This window comes from Heloderma suspectum, chromosome 4 (assembly GCF_057233095.1).
Source record: "Heloderma suspectum isolate Gila_16-S chromosome 4, 16-S_ref, whole genome shotgun sequence".
NCBI lineage: Eukaryota > Metazoa > Chordata > Lepidosauria > Squamata > Helodermatidae > Heloderma > Heloderma suspectum.
Genome location: NC_139461.1, coordinates 288,928,581 through 288,950,273, shown reverse-complemented (window position 1 = coordinate 288,950,273; position 21,693 = coordinate 288,928,581). Strand labels below are relative to the sequence as shown.

The following is a 21,693-nucleotide window of genomic DNA, read 5'->3' as shown; positions in this document are numbered from 1 at the left end:
TGGGGAGCGGGGGAGGGGGGAATCAAGCAACGTGCATCAGAATTCCTTCGAATTCTGGCTTATTGTGCTGTGCAAATATGGCCAGTATGTAGCAAATCTGTGGTTGGATCTCTTGATATATTTTATTTTTATTTGGGTAGGATGTCCCAAATTTGATTGGAACAGTGATGCCTTCATGAGTTTCCCAATTGCAATTTCCAATAAAGGGGGAAGTGATCTTCCTTCACCTATTTATGGACATACAGCATCTTTCCTTCCAGACTTCAAACTAGCATTACTAGGCTTCATTACTGTTCGCAAGGATCCTTTTGCTTTCTTTGGCATGCAAGCTCCAGGAGTCTGGGTGTGAGGTCAAGAAAATAAGGTCTATGCGTGTGTGATGCTTTTCTTTCTGAGCAACATGACTGAGAACCAGTGTATGACAATGGGTGCATTTGAAATCACTTTAAACGATGTTCCAATGTGGTCTGAGCTGGACTCTGGGCACCTTCCTTCCATACAGCAGCTTGTTGAAACCCATATCCAAACCCTGTAAGCCCTGAAGACAATGTATAACCTGAGAAGCATTGTAGTGCTTAGAGTTCTCGGTTTGGAGGTAGGAAATCCAGGTAGTGGGAAGGGGCAGAAAGGATGGAGGAGGGAAACGGCAGGAGAAGGACCTAGAATAGATGGGTGGGGGTTGAAGCAACGTCAGAACGTTTTCAGAAGACTATTCTTGGTCATTATCAAACCTGAATGCCTCATATCCCACAGGCTAGTTATATGACAATTACATTTTGTGACTGGATTGCAAGATAACTCACCACAGTGCCGGGCTGGGGGACTACAACTCCCATCACCCCTGACCATTGGTCTGCTGGCTGCAGCTGATGGCAGTTGGGGTCCAACAACATCTGGAAAGCCACAGGCTTCCCACCCCTGCCATAGTGCAATAGACCTGCCCCACGTGCTTTGCCCTGGATGCTGCTGTTCCTATATCGGCAAAAGAGACCCTGGGCATCTCTACATCAGCCTAAAATCCTGCATTTAAAACGGGGCTTTCTGCTTCCATTTTAAATGCAGGATCACAGTGACTCCCTTTTTCACTCGCTTCCTTTCTCCCCACCCCTTTCCTCCTCCTCCTCCTCCTCCTCCTCCTCCCTGTATCTGAGTCTTCCATTATCTTTCACTGATCTTGCTCCTCTCCTTGCCACTTTTCCTCTTTTCACAGAGGGAACGCAAGCGGAACACAACGGGGTAATTTGATAGCTCATTATCTGTGATCTATTTAAAAACGGAATGAAGGGCATTTAGTGCAGGAGACGCCTTGGAGATCCACGGCGTCATGTAAAGAGCCCGCAAACCTCCATGTGGGAGCAATCTTGATCGCAGGATAAAAGCTCTGTGTGAAGAAAGCCCCTGTGTGCCATGACAACTGAGCACACTGGTAGGATTATGAGTTCAGGGCAGTGTTGCACCTCAGCGTCCCCTGCACAATCCCATGCACACAGGGACTTCCTCATTTCTTCTGTACGAGGGGAGTGACCATAACTCGTTGGTAGAGCACATGCCTTCAGTGCAGAAGGTCCCAGTTTCAATCCCTGGAATCTCCAGTTAAAAGAATCTGGCAGCAGGTGATGTCAAAGACTTCTGACTGAAATCCTGGGGGGCTGCTGCTAATCAGCATAAACAAAACTGGGCTGGATAGACAAATAGCCTGCATGTGCACTTGTAAAACAATGGGGAACTCCTTGTGCACATGGGGTTCCTGATATAATAACAGTAATGAATAGCACTTGTGTAGCACTTTAGAGCTTTGAGATAACTTCATATACATTGCTCCACTGCGGGTACAAGAGCCAGGGACTTCTTGGTGGGGGCACTGCGGTTTGAAGCACTTTGTGGATCCACTGGGCTCCCTTTCTGTTGGCTTTAGATGATTAGTAAATACTTAAAAAAAAGAAGTTCCATCCAGCGTTTAGTGTGTGATCTGCTGTGAGGAGTCTTAAGTCTGCTATCTGCTGGAACTTAATTTTTGTACTACTGTCTTCTGTGTTTTCTTTTACTGATTTATTGTTCATAAAGGCGTTAGTGTTTTAATTTTGTTTGTTACTGCTTTGATATGCATTTGTTCTTCTTCTTTTCATTTAAACTGGAGCTGTTTTGATTGACCTGACAGAAAATTTGAACATAAAGAATTAGCTAAATATTATCTTGGTGATCCTTACAGCAATCCTGCAAAGTAAGCCAGTATTAGCATCCCCATATTATAGGTGGGGAGCAGAGGGAATAGTGGCTTACTTCCTAGTGAGTCCATGGCTGACATCACACTAAAACCATTGGGCTGGCTCACATGTAATGCCAAACCACGATTTATCATTATGTGCACCAGTCTCTGCAAGTCCAGGCAAAGCCTCAGTCCTGAACACTCCCAGCTTCCCTCTCCTCCACATGCCCAAACAAGGAATAAACTATGATTTCACTTTCCTCAAAGTGGGCTTGTTGTTATGTATGTAGTAGGAATTGTGGTTTCAGATACACTCTAGCTTTTTGAACAAGCCAAATTCATAACCCATGGTTTGAAGTTGGCTTGATTAGGAGTTGACTAGAATTTATTTTAAAACATGATTTCTGGTTTGTACATAACAACAAGCCAGGAATCGGGGAAAGTTAAATTGAACTATGGTTTATTCCTCCTCCTGGCTATGCAGGAAGAGAAGGAGTGGGGAGTACTTGGGCCAGAGGCTTTACTTGGGTTCACAGGGGCACGTGCACGTAATGTTAAATCATAGAATCATAGAATAGTGGGGCCTACAAGACCATTGAGTCCAACCCCCTGCTCAGTGCAGGAATCCAAGTCAGAGCATCCCTGACAGATGGCTGCCCAGCCTCGTCTTGAATGCCTAAACACTCATGGTTTAGTGTTAAGTGCAAACCAGGCCATACACTTCCCAACTCACAATTGTAGCTGCTATGACACACCAGCTCCCTGTATTCTGGAGATCTGTAGGGGTTGGGGTTATGGTTAAGAAGTTTACAGAGAATGGTAGAGCTGTATGGGGATTTTTTTTTTTCTCACAGCAAATTCAGTTACCTTCCAGCCAGTTTTTCCTAAAACTTGATTTTTCTAGTGGTGTATTAAGAGTTTGGGGGCCTGGGGCGAGGAGACAATAATTGAAATGTGTGGCTGTGGGGAGAGGTTTTTCTTTTTTTAAGCTTACATTTATGCGTAACAAAAATGTGCAGATTCCTCCACACCTCTGGGTCATGATGACTTGATGTACTTCCTGTTGGCTTACCTATCTACTTCTGCAATCGCATTTATTACCGTCCTGTTTTATAGCTAATCTCTGAAACCATGAGACAAAGTAACTTCGACCTAACTACCAAACGATGCCAGGATTCTTACGATGGTAGCAAATGCAGAAAATTAAACTGCTCCATGATAGATAGATCAAAATGCAAGCTCCCTCCAGTCAAACACCTCTACTACATATAGCAGGGGTGTCGAATCGAGTGAAGTCTGGTGGCTCTGATGTCAGTAGGGTGGTGAATCCACTCTAGGTTTCAGTCCAGAACCAGTTCCGCACCTTGGAGAGCTCCTTTACAGTTCTGACTGGTTCTGACTGAAACCCAGATTGGATTCACCACCCTACCGACATCAGAGCTGCCACCCTCCACTGGTTGAACCTCAGGACCGCAGGCCAAATATAGCCAACCTGGGGTCCCAGTCTGGCATTCTGGGTTTCCCCAGATAGCCACGCAAGCCTTCCTTTGGTTCCACCCCGGATTGCTGATTGTTTGGTGGTTTCTTGGCTTTCATAAATTTCCCCCCATTCTCAAACATTGAAATGCCTATCCTAAGGCTTAGTTACTGTCAGTAAGAGCTTTAAGCTACAAAACGGAGTACTGCCACCTTTTGAGGCATGGTCAGTGGCAATGTGAGAGAGGGCCTTCTTGGTGGCTGCTCCCAGACGATGGAACTCCCTGCCAAGGGCGGCTCAGTTGGCTCCCTTTTTGGTGTCCTTCCACCAGCAGGCAAAGACATTTCTATTCAAGCAGGCCCTCAGCTTGTAAAATCGTCTGTTGGGTTGGGTGCTGCTTTTCTTCTGTAGTTTTTGTTGTATTTTATATGTGTTTTTAATGTATTTGTTTTATTATCAACTATGGTTTTTTTTAATGTTTTAATTATTGCCTTGAGTGCCATTTTCTTGGTGGAAAGGTTGGGTATTGAATGAATGAATGAATGAATGCTGGCCTTTTGGTCCCACCCCTTTTGCCTTTGGTCTCGCCCACCACTGGAATGTGGCCCCAGAGAGCTTCTCTAAAATTGAATTTGGCCCTTGGGCTGAAAGAGGTTTCAGTACCCCTGGCATACAGCAACCTCTTGTTTGTTCAAATGATAAGAGCTGCAGCATGAAACTATAGTAATTCACCATTAATCTACACTCAGGGCTGGGTTATCGCTAGGAAGGTATGAATCCCCCACTGTCCAGTCCAGGGAGAGGGTCCGTGAAGCGGCAATTCAGGCCACTCAGGGCCCTGTGTAATCCTCTGGGGCCTAGACGCATCTGCCAGAGTTGGCGGATCAGGTCTTCAGCTCCCTTTAAGATGCGATATGCTAATGGTGGCTGCCATTAGCCTATTGCGGGAAAAATACAGCCGTAAATGGCATATCGTATGCCATTTGCAGCCATAAAGCACTGACTTGGACCTAAATTGCAGCTGTTTACTGCTGTATTTAGGTCAAAGTCAGTGCTTTACAGCCGCAAATGGCGTACAATAAGACATTTCCAGCTGTAACTTTCCTGCGATACACTAATGGCAGCCACCATTAGTGTATCGCGTCTTATAGGGAGCCAGAGAGCCACCCCACGGGAATTCCTCCAGACCTGGAGGTAAGTGCAGCCGTTCCGCCGTGGACTCCGGAGGTTGGATTCTTTGGAATCCGGTCTCATTTGAGTCTGCAGTGGAATTCTCCAGCATCCCTAGTTGTCGCCTTGAGCTCCACAACTCCAGTGCCGAAGCAATCCAAGAAAAGCTGTATCCTGTGACCTCGATAAAGTAATGCTGAGCAAATTTTTATAATTTCTCTTACATTGCCCAATTCTTCCATTTTTTCCCTACTTTGCATAATTCTGGGTTTACTAGTCGTCAGGAGGGGCAAGCAACTGTGAAGAGCCCTGAGACCTCACCACCCCACTGACCCCACTGAAATCTAATTCACTCACTCAGGCTTCACCTGACTTGCCCAGACACTTTCAAACATACCTTCACAGCCCTGAGGGTTAGAAACATGCTGCCTTCTTAATGACAGGTGAAATTTTTAGGAACCTGAATTGCGTGACACCCCACCCCCAATTTATACAACATTTGAATGGACATTCTGGGCACTTGCTTGCTAGCTGCACCATTTCCTTTGTCACAGCTAGGAAGGCAGAGAGTGTTGGAGGTTTTTGCAAGGTTTTCTCCAAATCTGTAAGGCCTTTGTGATTCGTCCGCATCACGTGAGCCATTAGAATCCAGCATGTGAACTGCCAGAGTTATATATAAAAGGCCTTTGTTTGTTGTAGGCTTCTATTACAGCCATTTGTGGCATAGAATGACAACTTGAGTTGAAATGAGTCAGTGAGGTGGAACATGAGGGAATATTTTTGGGAATGATTATGTGAAATTCTGATACCCAAATGAATCTACACCAGTTTGTGTGTGTGTATAGTGTAGTGTAGTGTAGTGTAGTGTAAGAATGAACTAGGCTTTTGGATTTTCTTTGAGAATTAAATTTATTAAGTTCAGAATCTGTTGTTTTAAAATGTTTTAATTGTTTTAATTAGGGTTTTTTATTATTTTATCTTGTTTTTCACTGCTCCAAAATCTTTGATTGGAGTGGTATATAAACATTGTAAAAATAAATAAATAAATAAATAGCAACAACAGTATTTTAAGCAGCAGTTCAAAACAAAACACCACCCTGAAATAGTCTAACAGTGCAGTCCTATTCATGAGTTCAGTGATGCTTACGCCTGAATAATGCTGTGTAAGATTGCAACACTGAAGTGCCAGAGGAGGTTTCCATCGTGGGGGTTGGACATTTCATTTAACCAGATGGTATCTTGGTGCCCTCAAATGAGAAATAATGACCCTGAGTCCCTTTGGACTTGCTTCATACTGTATACTAATGACTTCCAAATTTGTGTAGTTGGAATGTATCCCTCTGCAGCATTTGCATCTCTTTGTAAAAACATTCCAAGCCTTGAGGGCATGTAATAATATAATTTTGAATTAACGTTTGTGGAACATATGCAGGGGAGTAGAATATGCCTTGAAATTAGTTGGGCAGATTGGTTTCCTTTTGGGGGCTTAATTGCATTTAAGTAATCAGTTCTCCCCACTTCGTCATACAAATAGGAAGAATCAGTATTAAGAGGCATGTTACAACTTGTGTCTACACTGACATTGGTCCTTGGTGGTTGTTTATTTTGAAACAAGAACTTAAAATGTCAAGATTTTTTTTTTAAGTCCTAATTTTGCGGTGCGTCTTTTAAAAAGACAAATTGCGTAACTTACTCTGACTGAAAAGCAAAGATTTCAGCATGGGTTTTCCACACCCTCAAAGGGATGTGACTTGATTAGGCTGCACTCCTAGACCTACTTACCTGGGAGTAATTCCCACTGAATTCAACAGCATGTACTTCTGAGTAGATGTAGGATTCTGCTGTAGATCTGCTGGTATGGCCTCTTAAGTTGTGCACTTCGTGCATGATCATTGAGTTTGTGTGAACAGATGCACATATCACTGTATACAGAAACATGTTTCAAGTCTATCATATACATTTTCTTAAATGTTCTATAGATTTCCTTGAAGAAGGAGGTCCAAAACACACTGGAACGGTTTATTTTTGTAGAATAAAACACATCTTTTGCTTGTTGTTCAGTCGTTAAGTTGTGTCCGACTCTTCGTGACCCCATGGACCATAGCACGCCAGGCCTTCCTGTCCTCCGCTCTCTCCCAGAGTGTGCTCAAGTTCATATTCATTGCATCGGTGATGCTATCTAGCCATCTCATCCTCTGCCGTCCCCTTCTCCTTTTGCCTTCAATATTTCCCAGCAGCAGGGTCTTTTCCAGGGAGTTTTCTCGTCGCATTAGGTGGCCAAAATATTGGAGCTTCAGCATCTGTCCTTCCAATGAGCACTCAGGGTTGATTTCCTTTAGGATTGACTGATTTGACCTCCTTGCAGTCCAGGGGACTTGTAAGAGTCTTCTCCAGCACCACAATTCGAAAGCATCAATTCTTCGGCGCTCAGCCTTCCTTACAGTCCAGCTCTCACAGCCATACGTTGCTACTGGGAAAACCATAACTTTGATTATACGAACCTTTGTCGAAAAGGTGATGTCTCTGCTTCTTACTATGCTGTCTAGGTTTGCCATAGCTTTCCTCCCAAGGAGCAAGCGTCTTTTAATTTCATGGCTACAGTCACCATCTGCGGTGATTTTGGAGCCCAAGAAAATAAAATCTGTCACTGCTTCCATTTCTTCCCCTTCTATATGCCAGGAAGTGATGGGGCCAGATGCCATGATCTTAGTTTTTTTAATGTCGGGTTTCAAACCAGCTTTTGCACTCTCCTCTTTCACCCTCAACAAGAGGCTCTTTAGATCCTCTTCGCTTTCTGCCATTAGGGTGGTATCGTCTGCATATCTGAGGTTGTTGATAATTCTCCCGGCAATCTTAATTCCGACCTGTGATTCATCCAACCCGGTGCTTCTCATGATGTACTCTGCATATAAGTTAAACAAGCAGGGCGACAATATACAACCTTGTCGTACTCCTTTCCCAATTTTGAACCAATCGGTTGTTCCATGTCCGGTTCTTACTGTTATTTCTTGATCCTCGTACAGGTTTCTCAGGAGACAGGTAAGGTGGTCTGGTACTCCCATCTCTTTCAGAATTTGCCACAGCTTGTTGTGATCCACACAATCAAAGGCTTTAGCGTAGTCAATGAAGCAGAAATAGACGTTTTTCTGGAATTCTCTTGCTTTCTCCATGATCCAGCGAATGTTGGCGATTTGATCTATAGTTCCTCTGCCTCTTCGAAACCCAGCTTGTACGTCTGGTAGTTCTTGGTTTACGTACTGCTGAAGCCTAGCTTGTAGGATTTTGAGCATCACCTTGCTGGCATGTGAAATAAGCACAACTGTACGTTATAGAATCATAGAATAGAATCATAGAATAGTAGGGTTGGAAGGGGCCTATAAGACCATCGAGTCCAACCCCCTGCTCAGTGCAGGAATCTAAGTTAATTATCTACACTTCAGCTATGAAGAAAAACTATGTCATTCCTTCTAACCTGAGAAAGGCATCTATATTATGGTTTGGGTAGAATACATTTATTTAAACTGAATGGACTGTTACATTAATCTAATCAAAAGCCAGGTACTTAACCAAAGAACAATATTCAATTAGTTGACAGCCCTAGTCTTGTATGATGCACAAATTAGTTAAACCCACATATTTGCACTTAACCCAACATGGCTTGTTAATGGGATGAGATGTTCCAGTGTGATGGGTTAAGAGGATCAAATGTTTTGTTCAAACATTTGCTCCAAAGGTGCTCTCTAGGCATGAGACTCCTAAAAAATTTAATTCCAGCCTAGAATATCCAGATACAAGACTACAGAGCAGAGGTACACAACCTTTTTGGCCTTGAGGACCACATAGGGCAGTACCACAGGACAGCGCATACACACGTGCACACAAATACATATGCACACGCACAAACTGACACAAAAGCCTGGGAGTTCTCTTGCTTGTGCCAGCAAGGGAAAACCTTCCCCCATCTCAGATCTCTCATCAGAAATCAGAGATAAAGGAAGACATTACCCTGCTTGCACGAGCAAGAAAAAACCCTTATATTCTTGTGGCTTTGTTGTAAAGCTTGCCTTGAAATAACAGAGGTAGTTCGAACACTCTTTGGCAGTGCCCTTCTTTGGAACTGGAATGTAAACTGACCTTTTCCAGTCTTGTGGCCACTGTTGAGTGTTCCAAATTTGTTGGCATATTGAGTGCAGCACTTTAACAGCATTATCTTTTAGGATTTTAAATAGCTCAGCTGGAATACTGTCTTCTCCGCTAGCTTTGTTGTTAGTAATGCTTCCTAAGGCCCACTTGACTTCACTCTCGAGGATGTCCGGCTCAAGTTCAGTGACTGCACTATCATGGCTATCAGGGACATTAAGATCTTTCCTGTATAGTTCTTCTGTGTATTCTTGCCACCTCTTCTTAATCTCATCTGCTTCTGTTAGGTCCCTGCCTTCTTTGTCCTTTATCATGCCCGTCTTTGCACAAAACGTTCCCTTGAGATCTCCAATTTTCTTGAAAAGATCTCTAGTCTTTCCCATTCTATTGCTTTCCTCGATTTCTTTGCATTGTTCATTTAAGAAGGCCTTCATGTCTCTCCTTGCTATTCTCTGGAACTCTGCATTCAGTTGGATATATCTTCCCCTTTCTCCCTTGCTTTTCGCTTCCCTTCTTTCCTCAGCTACTTGTAAAGCCTCATCAGACAGCCACTGTCAGGAGCACCCTAGCTGCCTCTTACAGTCTACTCCAATAGCCAACTCAAGACACAGACAAAAGGATTCTTTTCAAGGCTTTAATCCTTTTACAACGTAATTACTCTTTCAGATGCTAATCACCAGCCACTAAGCAGGGAACAGCACTGGGGAAAGATAGCAGAGTAGCCTATGCTCCAGGTTAGGCAGTTGGTCCCCATTTGAAGGAGAATCATGGGAAGACCCTGAACTTATGGGCTAGGGAGAAATTCTCCCTCTTTCCCTTGGGTCCTCGGGACGTGACCGTTGCTTGCGCGCCAAATGAGCGCTACGCCTACTTTCCGCACCCTCCATCTGTCATCGCTCCCTGCGTCGGCGTCGAGCATCCAGCAAGCCCCCCTCCAGTGCTCTCTGGCTGCCAGGGTCACAATCTATCTCAGGAATGCTGGCAGGAGGAATCTCTGCCAGCTGCTGTGCGTGAGAGATGAGCGAGCTCCTCTCCCACGGATTGCTGTTCCTCCTTAGAATCAGAACTGCTCTGGGGTTCTATCGGCTCAGTTTTCACCCTGACAGCCACTTTGCTTTCTTGCATTTCTTTTTCTTTGGGATGGATTTAGTTGCTGCCTCCTGAACAATGTCACGGACCTCCGTCCATAGTTCCTCAGGCACTCTGTCTATCAAGTCTAATCCCTTAAATCTATTTCTCACCTCCACTGTATATTCATAAGGGATATGATTAGGTCATACCTGAATGGTTTAGTGGTTTTCCCTACGTTCTTCAATTTCAGCCGAAATTTTGCAAGAAGCAGCTCATGATCTGAGTCACAGTCAGCTCCAGGTCTTGTTTTTACTGACTATATAGAGTTTCTCCATGTTTGGCTGCAAAGTACATAATCAATCTGATTTCGATATTGACCATCTGGTGATGTCCATGTGTAGAGTCGCCTCTTGTGCTGTTGGAAAAGAGTGTATGCTATGATCAGTGTGTTCTCTTGACAAAACTCTATTAGCCTTTGTCCTGCTTCATTTTGTACACCAAGGCCATGCTTGCCTGTTATCCCGGTTAAGATGAAAAGGACATCTTTTTTTGGTGTTAGTTCTAGAAGGTGTTGTAGATCTTCATAGAATCATAGAATAGTAGGGTTGGAAGGGGCCTACAAGGCCATCGAGTCCAACTCCCTGCTCAATGCAGGAATCCAAGTCAGAGCATCCCTGACAGATGGCTGTCCAGCCTCGTCTTGAACGCCTCCATTGTGGGAGAGCCCACCACCTCCCTAGGTAATTGGTTCCATTGTCATATTGTTCTAACAGTCAGGATGTTTTTCCTGATGTTCAGCAGGAATCTGGCTTCCTGTCACTTGAGCCCATTATTCTGTGTCCTGCACTCTGGGATGATCAAGAAGAGATCCTGGCCTTCCTCTCTGTGACAGCCTTTCAAGTACTTGAAGAGCGCTATCATATCTCCCCTCAGTCTTCTCTTCTCAAGGCTAAACATGCCCAGTTCTTTCAGTCTCTCTTCACAGGGCTTTGCTTCCAGTCCCCTGATCATCTTTGTTGCCCTCCTCTGAACCCTCTCCAGTTTGTCTGCATCCTTCTTAAAGTGTGGTGCCCAGAACTGGACACAGTACTCCAGATGAGGCCTAACCAGTGCTGAGTAGAGGAGAACTAGTACCTCCCGGGATTTGGAAGCTATGCTTCTATTAATGCAGCCCAAAAGAGCATTGGCCTTTTTTGCAGCCGCATCATATTGTTGGCTCATATTCAGCTTGTGAGCGACAACAATTCCAAGATCCTTCTCGCTTGTCGTGAGTCACGTATCCCCCATCTTGTAACTGTGCATTTGATTTCTTTTTCCTATGTGCAGAACTTGGCATTTATCCCTATTCAATGTCATTCTGTTGTTTTCTGCCCAGTGCTCCAGTCTATCCAGATCACTTTGAATTTTGTTTCTGTCTTCCAAAGTATTAGCTATCCCGCCCAATTTTGTGTCATCTGCAAATTTGATCAGCATTCCCTGTACCTCCTCCTCCAAGTCATTAATAAAAATGTTGAAGAGCACTGGGCCCAGGACAGGTAGCACAGAATTGCAGGGATGGCATCAGGAAGGCTAAAGCTGAGAACGAGCTGAGGTTAGCGAGGGATGCTAAAAACAACAAAAAGGCTTTCTTTAGCAACGTGCATAGTAAAAGGCAGAGGAAAGAAATGGTTGTTCAGCTATTAAGTAAGGATGGCAAAACAATAACAGATGACAAAGAAAAGGTAGAGGTGCTCAATTCCTACTTTGGCTCAGTCTTCTCCCAAAAGAGGGTCTATGACCCCCCTGGCAAAGGCGAAGTGCAGGCGGAAGGGGCAGGATTGCAGCTTGAGATCGATAGGCATATGGTCGAGGAACACCTCATTACTTTGAATGAGTTCAGATCTCCAGAGCCAGATGAACTGCATCCTAGAGTAATAAAGGAACTGGCAGAAGAACTCTCAGAACCGCTGTCTATTCTCTTTGAGAAATCATGGAGGATGGGGGAAATGCCAGATGACTGGAGGAGGGCTAATGTTGTCCCTATCTTCAAAAAGGGTAAAAAGGAGTAACCTGGGAATTACAGACCAGTCAGTCTGACATCAATCCCTGGGAAAATTCTGGAGCAGATGATAAAGCAATCCATCTGTAAGCACCTTGAAAAGAATGCTGTGATTACTCGAAGCCAACATGGATTTGCCAAAAACAAGTCCTGTCAGACGAATCTGATCTCATTTTTTGATCAACTAACCCCCCTTGTGGACCCTGGGAATGCTGTGGACATCATATACCTCGACTTCAGCAAAGCTTTTGACAAAGTGCCCCATGATATCCTGATGAGCAAACTAGCTCAAAGTGGGCTAGATGAAACAACGATCCGGTGGATCCACAGTTGGCTACAGAATCGGACTCAAAGAGTGCTTATCAATGGGACCTTCTCCAACTGGGGAGAGGTAACGAGTGGGGTACCGCAGGGCTCAGTCCTGGGCCCAGTGCTCTTCATTTTTATTAATGACTTGGAGGAGGAGGTGCAGGGAATGCTGATCAAATTTGCAGATGACACAAAATTGGGCGGGATAGCTAATACTTTGGAAGACAGAAACAAAATTCAAAGTGATCTGGATAGACTGGAGCGCTGGGCAGAAAACAACAGAATGACGTTTACTAGGGATAAATGCTAAGTTCTGCATCTAGGAAAAAGAAATCAAATGCACAGTGACAAGATGGGGGATACGTGGCTCAACAACACGACAAGCGAGAAGGATCTTGGAATTGTTATCGCTCACAAGCTGAAGATGAGCCAACAATGTGATGCGGCTGCAAAAAAGGCCAATGCTCTTTTGGGCTGCATTAATAGAAGCATAGCTTCCAAATCCCAGGAGGTACTAGTTGTCCTGGTTAGGCCTCATCTGGAGTACTGTGTCCAGTTCTGGGCACCACACTTTAAGAAGGATGCAGACAAGCTGGAGAGGGTTCAGAGGAGGGCAACAAAGATGATTAGGGGACTGGAAACAAAGCCCTGTGAAGAGAGACTGAAAGAAGTGGTCATGTTTAGCCTTGAGAAGACAAGACTGAGGGGAGATATGATAGCACTCTTCAAGTACTTGAAAGGTTGTCACAGAGAAGAAGGCCAGGATCTCTTCTTGATCATCCCAGAGTGCAGGACACGGAATAATGGGCTCAAGTTGCTGGAAGCCAGATTCCTGCTGAACATCAGGAAAAACGTCCTGACTGTTAGAGCAATACGACAATGGAACCAATTACCTAGGGAGGTGGTGGGCTCTCCCACAATGGAGGCCTTCAAGACGAGGCTGGACAGCCATTTGTCAGGGATGCTCTGACTTGGATTCCTGCATTGAGCAGGGGGTTGGAGTTGATGGCCTTGTAGGCCCCTTCCAACCCTACTATTCTATGATTCTATGATCTTTCTGGTGCTACTTGGAAATTCCCTCTGCTCTTCCCCAGTAGTATATTGGACACCTTCCGACCTGAGGGGCTCATCTTCCGGCGTCATATTTTTTAGCCTTGTGATATTTTCCATGGGGTTTTCTTGGCAAGGATACTGGAGTGGGTTGCCATTTCCTTCTCCTGTGGACCACATTTTGTCAGAACTCTCCGCCATGACCTGTCCGTCTTGGGTGGCCCTGCACGGCATAGCTTATGGCTTCACTGAGTTACGCAAATCCCTTCGCCACAACAAGGCAGTGATCCATGAAGGGGATCTTTTGCTTACCCCATTGCTTTTTGCTTCTTGGCATCCTCTGTAGTGTTCCGCATTTTGTTGGATCCTGTTTAGATGTACTGTAGGCATAGGCTGTGGTTGTGTTTTCACATAAAGCTAAGCCATGGTTAATGTTAATCATGGTTTATTTTAGCCACGAATTGTCTTGCAGGTGAGCAAACAAACCATGGCTTGTTATTTCCCCCTATTTCTGATTTGTTTCTCTCCTGCCCATTCAGAGCAATTTCATTTTCACGCTGCTCTCCCTGGGTACTAATGGGAGGTGTTTTTCAAGCCTATTTGCTGTATGGAGGTGGGGGAGATTTTCAGGATGGGGTCACAGCTGGAGAGGGAAGAGTTAGCCATCCCCTGCCCCCCTGCTTCAACCACACCTGAAAGTCAGGCCCCAATCCAGCAGTTAGGTTTGAAAAAAGCTTCCCAGTACCTCCAATGGGAGGCTTTTTTTTCAAGCCAAGTTGTTTCTTGGGGGGCAGTGAGCATGAGAACATGGATCTCTCCGGCGAGATCACATCACTTCAGTGCTGAAGGAGTTGCACTGTTTACCTGTTGTTTTCCAGGCCAAATTCAAGGTGTTGGTTTTGACCTTTAAAACCCTATATGGTTCCTGCCCAGCCTATCTTAAGGAGCGCCTCCAGCAACACCAGACAGGCTGCTTAACAAGATCGGCCTCGGATAGCCGTCTCTATGTCCTATCAGCCAGGACAGCTAGACTGGTGAGGGTGAGGGAGAGGGCCTTCACTGTGGTGGCCCCCACTCTGTGGAACTCCCCCCTAGGGAACTCTGCCATGCCCCCTCTTAATGAGCTTCTGCCATGCATTAAAAACGTGGTTGTTCAGGCAGGCATTTGGGGTGGGTTAGGGTATTTTTTAGAAATATGATGTTTTTAATGTAGAATTTTATTGTTTTAAACTGTTTTATTATTGTACATCGCCCAAAGTGGCTGGGTGACTAGCCAGATGGGCAATTAATAAAGTTAGTTAGTTAATTAATTAATTAATTAAAAATAAATAAATTGGGGTGTGTGTTTGTGTGTAGGGGGGGACAACAGCCATTTTTGCTTTGGCCCCACCCACCACTGGTATCTGGTCTCCAGAAAGTTAGCTACGAGAGAATATGTTCCTTGGGCTGCAAAGGTTTCCCCACTCCTTGGACAGAGTGCTGGACTTTGACTAGGGAGACCAAGGTTTGAATCCCGAGTCAGTTGCAAAGCTCACTGAGTGACCCACCCCATCTAAACCACCTCACGGGATTGTTGTGAGGGGGAAAGGTGGGAGGACCATGTATGTCACTGAGTGACCCACCCCCATCTAAACCACCTCACGGGATTGTTGTGAGGGGGAAAGGTGGGAGGACCATGTATGTCACTGAGTGACCCACCCCCATCTAAACCACCTCACAGGATTGTTGTGAGGGGGAAAGGTGGGAGGACCATGTATGTCATCCTGCTCGTCTTGGAGGAAGGGCTGGCTATTTTTTAAAAAGCGTATCTTTTAATTCTTGAGGGCAACCTTTTTATGAAGGAAAGTTTAGATTCAGGAAGCTGAATTCTATGCTTTTTGTATACTCTTGCAGAGTTGCAGCATTCACATTCATTCATTCATTCATTTTCTTAATTGCCCATCTGGCCAGTCACCCGGCCACTCTGGGTGATGTACAGCAGTACAAACAGTTTAAAACATTCAAGTTACACATTTCTAAAAATACCCTAACCCACCCCAAATGCCTGCCTGAACCACCAAGTTTTCAATGTGTGGCAGGAGCTCATTAAAGAGGGGGCATGGCAGAGTTCCCTAGGGAGGGAGTTCCACAGAGTGGGGTCCACCACAGAGAAGACCTTCTCCCTCATCCTCACCAGCCTAGCTGTCCTGGCTGATGGGACAGAGAGAAGGCCATCTGAGGCTTGGATAATGTAAGCAAAGCTCTTTCAGTGCTTGAAATACAGTCTTTAATGCTTATTATCGATTATCATTATTTGTCCCAAAGTTTAGTTCTGTCGAAAACTTGACAGTGTTGATGAAAAGTCCTTTTTCATCCGGTAGACCCTACCACAGAATTTTGAGTATTTCCCCACATTCAGTAGCTTTCCATGCACTCTGTGGGATCTTTATCCACCCTTTTTTAACTATCCGTCTCCTTCCTGATCTTTTTAGGGTTTTGTGCTCACCGTTACCATCATCCGTGAGGCTGTGGAAGAGATCCGATGCTACGTGCGTGACAAGGAAGTGAACTCCCAGATCTACAGCAAACTCACAGCAAGAGGTCAGCTGTTTGGTTCCAGCTTTCCACATCTGCTTGCTGCGTCCCTTAGCTGACTGTCAGAGCAGCAGGAGCTGCAGTTCAATCAAATGCTGTTGACAATTGGAGGGGCAGAGTTTCTAGAAGGGACGGGCCAGCTGGGGGAGGGAATTGTTGCTGAGCGTACAGGCACGTGGCTTAACAGCCCTTTCTGTTGCTTGTGGCCCGAGGGGAGCTGTGGAGTCTCCTAGCAAAGACCAAGAGCTTCTGGCCTAAGCACCACAGAAATTTATCTATGAACAGGCATCTTTCTCCAGAATAAATATTCAGAGCGTATGGGATCTGACAAATTACTTGGAATAATTATGTCACTGTGTATTGGGGGAATAAAATAAGTGGGAACAATATGTGCCCAGTTCCCACATAATGGTGTAGCATTATAAGCCACAGTGAGCCTTGGCGCTTCCCTTGTCTTCTGGCATAACTGCAAGGAGAAATGCTTCCATTTTAGATTAATCACAGCTGAGTGTTACTTGCAATCCCTAAACTGTGGTTTGTTGAAACAAACCAACTTCTCAAACCAGGGGTGTAGAACCTGAAGCCCAGGGACCAAATCTGGCCCCCTTTGGGTTCTAGTCTGGCCCTCCAGCATTCCCCAGATGTCCATGCCCTCTTCCACTGGCCCCACCCGCTTTCCCCTGACTGCTGATTATTTGGATGTTTCTCAGGTTTTGTCCAGTCCCCCCCCGCCCGCTCCTTTAAGACCAAAATGACTCTCCTAACGCTTACTTACTGGCAGGAAGAGCTGTAAGGTAAAATATGCTGGTATTGTATTTATTGTATTGGCCTCACCCCTTTTGCCCTGTCCCTTTGGCTTTTGTTTCTGCCAAAAGAGAGCCGGAGGAGGTCCAGCACCCCTGTCTCAAACTGTGGTTAGAAGTTGGCTTATTTCAGCAAACAGTAGTTAAGATTAACCACAGTTTGGCCAGCTTCGACTGTTGACAGCCCTAGTAGCAACGCTTATGTAATTTCAACAAGAGGTGAGCTCTTCACATCCTGGGAATTCGAAGGCTGTCTGGGTATATTGGAGCATATTAAATCTCCTTTTAAGTGCATGTTCTCACAGCAACGTGCAAAATGCTGGGCAACCGACAAAAACCTTAAAAGTGCAAAGATACTGCATTCATTTGAAAATAGGTTCCATGTTCTTCATTTACTGGAGGTCTGACCTGTTTTCATGCCATCTCTCCCAGGAATGAATTTTCTTTCTCCACACATTTATAGAAAAAGACTACCCTAGATTCATATATTGCCTAAACTGATAATGTGTCTTTATGTGATGGAGGAGGAGGGGGCTTTCCCCTTCTTTCCACCACAGAGGTGACCTCACCTGTGACACAGGTGTTTCACACAATGTCTGATCATGTAGACATCTGATTTGCATGAGTCTTTCCCCTCCCTTTTGAAGGTATGGGGAAATTATGCAAACTGGTCACCTGGACTAGAACAGGAGGTGCATCTGTAGGGAGCAGAAAGGAAATTGTGATGTTCCTGAGACAGGCATATTATGGAGCCTTTTTATTTGGGATAGGCTGAAAGATGGTAATTAGCCCACCTCACAGGGTGAGGACAAAATGACATTGGAGAAAGGGTAGAATATAAATGTCATTAATATGAGAGGGCAACCTCAACCCTCCACCAATTTCATTCATCCTTACTGGGCTGGTTATTGGGAGCGGGGTTAACAGAGAGAAAATGACAAGATAGATACATTCTTTATTGTGGTAAGCTGAGACATTATTTTAAACAATACTTTCATTGTAAGCTTAATTTCATATTGGGCATCACAGTTTGCTATCTTCCTAACTTATTTTGCTGTGACGTTCTGGGTCAACAAAAATAATTTTTGGAAGTAATTTTAAACCATCCACATAAATCAGATTTAAGTTTCCTGTTCATTCCTCCTTGCGCCCAAATTTGCTACCACGTTTCCAGGGTTGATTTCTGTTTTAATACTATTTGGTTGCTTTAAAATTCCAGGGTTGTTTTTCTTTTGTTGCCCCCCTTCCCACCCACCCTTCAAGATTACAGAGCATAGTAAATGAAACTTACATTAAAAAAAAAAACCCTATGAAATGCAAAGAGACCTCCTGCCAAGAGAGTGCTCCTTTGATACAGATCATTGGAATTTACCAGCTGTATATAAAAAAAATATTTTTCCAAACCTTTTGTGCTCTGTTTTGCAAGTCCTGGAGTGTAAGGCCACCTGAAAGCTTGCCAGAATAAAAGAACTGTATTTGATGCTTAGGTACATTTTGCTGGTTCTTGGAAATGTTTTAATTTGACTTTCTGTTTGCATATTAAATGCATCCTAGTCATTGTAGTGCTCAGGGATGCAAAGAGCCACTGAAAATATCTCCACTGAGGCCTTCATATGAAGGACTTATTTCCCCTTTGCTATTGTTAGCTGCATTTTCGCCATCAAGTAGCCTGCTCAGTCTAACTGAACGCAGGTTAGAGCTCATTATTGAGCCTACTCTGTGGCAGTGATGGTGGCAAAGAGGGAGTTATTTTCCACCAGCATTGCATTTGCTCAATGTCATCCAGCAGAGTTTTCCCAAGTGGTTCATGGGAGAGAGATGGTAGAAACCTTGGTATCATGCTGTGATGAGTTTGAAGATAGAGTCGCTCACATTCATCATGACTTGTACACCACAGTTAATGTAGTTCCATTGGTAGAGGTGTCCAGAGCACCATCTGGTTCAGATTTATTTATTTATTACATTTCTATACCGCCCAATAGTCGACACTCTCTGGGCACTTCACAAAAATTAAAATCACGAGGTACAGCATAAAACAGTATACAATACAAAACCTTAAAACTACAGTATAAAAATACAACCAGAATTAACCCTAGCAGCAATGCGAGATTTAAAATACCATAACAGATTTAAAACAGCAAAGCTAAAAGACTGGAATGCTAAAATGCTGAGAAAATAAAAAGGTCTTCACATAGCTCTGGAAAGAACACAATATAGTTTTATTGGAGGCGTTTCACTTGTTGAGGCCTGAGGATGTGGACAAGGTGCTTGGCCAAATCCAGTCAACCACCTGTGTGCTTGACCCTTGGCCATTATGGCTTATTACTAGGGATGGCAGAGAATTTCTCCACGAATCTCGGGGAGGCCAAATGCCAACGCATTTGGCCCCCCGAAATTGGCAGTGAAATTCCCTGCCCCCCGCGATGGGACTTATCTCCCTCGAATATCCCTCTCGGCGGCGGGTCCCGGCGGCGTTTCGGCAGCATTTCAGCGGGGGCGGGGATGGCGGCTGGTCGGAAGACTGGCCGCCACCGCCGCCATTTCCAAGTAAATGTAAAACACACACACACACACACACACACGTGATAGGCTACGTAACGATTTACGTAGCCCATCACGGCTAGATTTCCAAAGTCAGCCGTGATAGGCTACGTAAATCGTTACGTAGCCTATCACGGGTGACTTAAAAAAAAAAAAAAAGCGCGTACACAAATGGCGGCGCCCATGGGCGCCGCCATTTGCGTTCCTTATTTGGGCCCGGGTAGTCTACGTAAAGATTTACGTAGACTACGGCGAAAATAAGGGCAACGCAAATAGCGTTGCCCTTATTTTCACCGTAGTCTACGTAAATCTTTACGTAGACTACCCGGGCCCAAATAAGGAATGCAAATGGCGGCGCCCATGGGCGCCACCATTTGCTTACGCGCTTTTTTTTTTAAGTCACCCGTGATAGGCTACGTAACGATTTAGGTAGCCTATCACAGCTGACTTTGGAAATCTAGCCGTGATAGGCTACGTAAATTGTTACGTAGCCTATCACGTGTGTGTGTTGTTGTTTTTTTAACATTCACTTTTGTATTTCGCGGCCGGGGAGACGGGGCGCTTCTCCCCAGCCTGAATTTCAGCCGAGCGAGGCGGGGCGCCCCCCCCGGCCTGAACTTCCGGGGGAGAACCGAAGCGCCTCCCCCCCACCGTGAAGCAAGCTGCGGGACCAGGTAAGTGACTTTCGTACATCCCTACTTATTACATCTAATAGGGAGGGGATATTTGGCTGGGTCCAGGAGGTTGTCAACTCCTCCTTGAGAGAGGGAGTGGTGCCGGCCACTTTAAAGGAAGCCGTTATTAGGCCACTTCTGAAAAAACTGGGAAACATGGGCGAGAAGATTCTGTTGCCCTCATGTCCTGCTTGTGAGTTTCCCATAGGCAGATGGTTGGCCACTATGTGAACAGAATGCTGGACTAGATGGACCCTTGGTCTGATCCAGCATGGCTCTTCTTATGTTCTTATGTAAGCCTAACATGGACCCAGAAGATGTTAACAACTATAGGCCGGTTGCTAATATCCCCATCCTGGGCAAGGTGCTTGAGTGGGTGGTTGCCAGCCAACTTCAGGCACTCTTGAATGAAATTGGTTATCTAGAATCATTTCAATCAGGCTTCAGGCCTAATTTTGGAATGGAAACTGCCTAGGTCACCCTGTGGGATGACCTTTGCCAAGAGAGGGACAGGGGCAGTGCAACCCTGTTGATTCTCTTGGACCTCTAGGCGGCTTTTGATACCATCGAACATGGTATCCTTCTGGATAGGCTACCTGGGCTGGGACTTGGGGGTACTGCACTGCAGTGGTTCCGCTCCTACTTGGATGGCCAATTCCAGAAAGTGGTGCTGTGGGATTATTGCTCTGTCCCTTGGTAGTTATGCCACAGAGCTCTATTTTATCCCCCATGCTATTCAGCCTGTGGGAGGGGTTATCTGGAAATATGGACAGAGGTGTCACTAATATGCAGATGGCACCCAGCTCTATCTCCTTTTCATCAAACCTAGGTGACGCAGTGGGTGTTGTGAATCAGTCCCTGGGTATGTTAATGGACTGGATGAAGGTACTGTTAGTGGGTGGTTCATCTGCCCAGCTAAGTGATGTTCAGTCTGTTCTGGAGGGGGTTGCACTCCCCCCAATGGATCAGGTTCATAGTTTGGAGGGTGCTCTTGGACCCAGCATTGTTACTAGAGGCACAGGTGGACTTGGTGGCACAGAGCACCTTTTATCAGCTTAGGCTGATATACCAACTGTGTCCTTATCTGGCCAGAGACAGCCTAGCTAAAGTTATCCATGCTCTGGTAACCTCTTATCTGGAGTACTACAATGTGTTATACATGGGGCTGCCTTTGAAAATGATCTGGAAACTTTAGCTAGTCCAAAATAGGCCAGTGAGATTGTTAACAGGGACTGGCCAATGTGATCATATTATGCCAGTACTTTTTCCTCTGCACTGGCTGTCCGTCCACTTCCAGGCCTGATTCAAAGTGCTGGTATTAACATTCAAAGCCCTAAACAGCTTGGGACCAGGTTCCCTGAAGGATCATCTTCTATTCCACCCCAGTTGTGGAATGAGCTTCCCAGAGAAGCTTGCCTGGCCTCTATGTTGTACTGTTTTTGGTACCAGGTGAAGATGTTCTTATTTTCCCACGCATTTTAGTCTTTCAGTTTCTGCTGTTGTAAATCTGTTACTGTATTTTAAATCTTCTCACTGCTGCTAGGTTTTATTTGGTTATTTTTATTTTACACTGTAGTTTTAAACTTTTAAACTTTTATATTGTATTTTATTGTCATGTTGTATTTTATGATTTTAATTGT

The 21,693-nt window shown here is 44.9% G+C and overlaps 1 protein-coding gene across 3 annotated transcripts in view; it reads left to right on the top strand.

Moving 5' to 3' along the window:
* Positions 1-21,693, top strand: part of ATP9A (ATPase phospholipid transporting 9A) — a 174,773-nt gene that overhangs the window by 49,233 nt on the left and 103,847 nt on the right. For all 3 annotated transcript variants that reach the window (XM_084854164.1, XM_084854165.1, XM_084854163.1), the window contains exon 4: positions 15,933-16,041. In XM_084854164.1, coding sequence (XP_084710290.1) covers positions 15,933-16,041 — 109 coding nt within the window. The remainder of the gene's footprint in view (positions 1-15,932; positions 16,042-21,693) is intronic.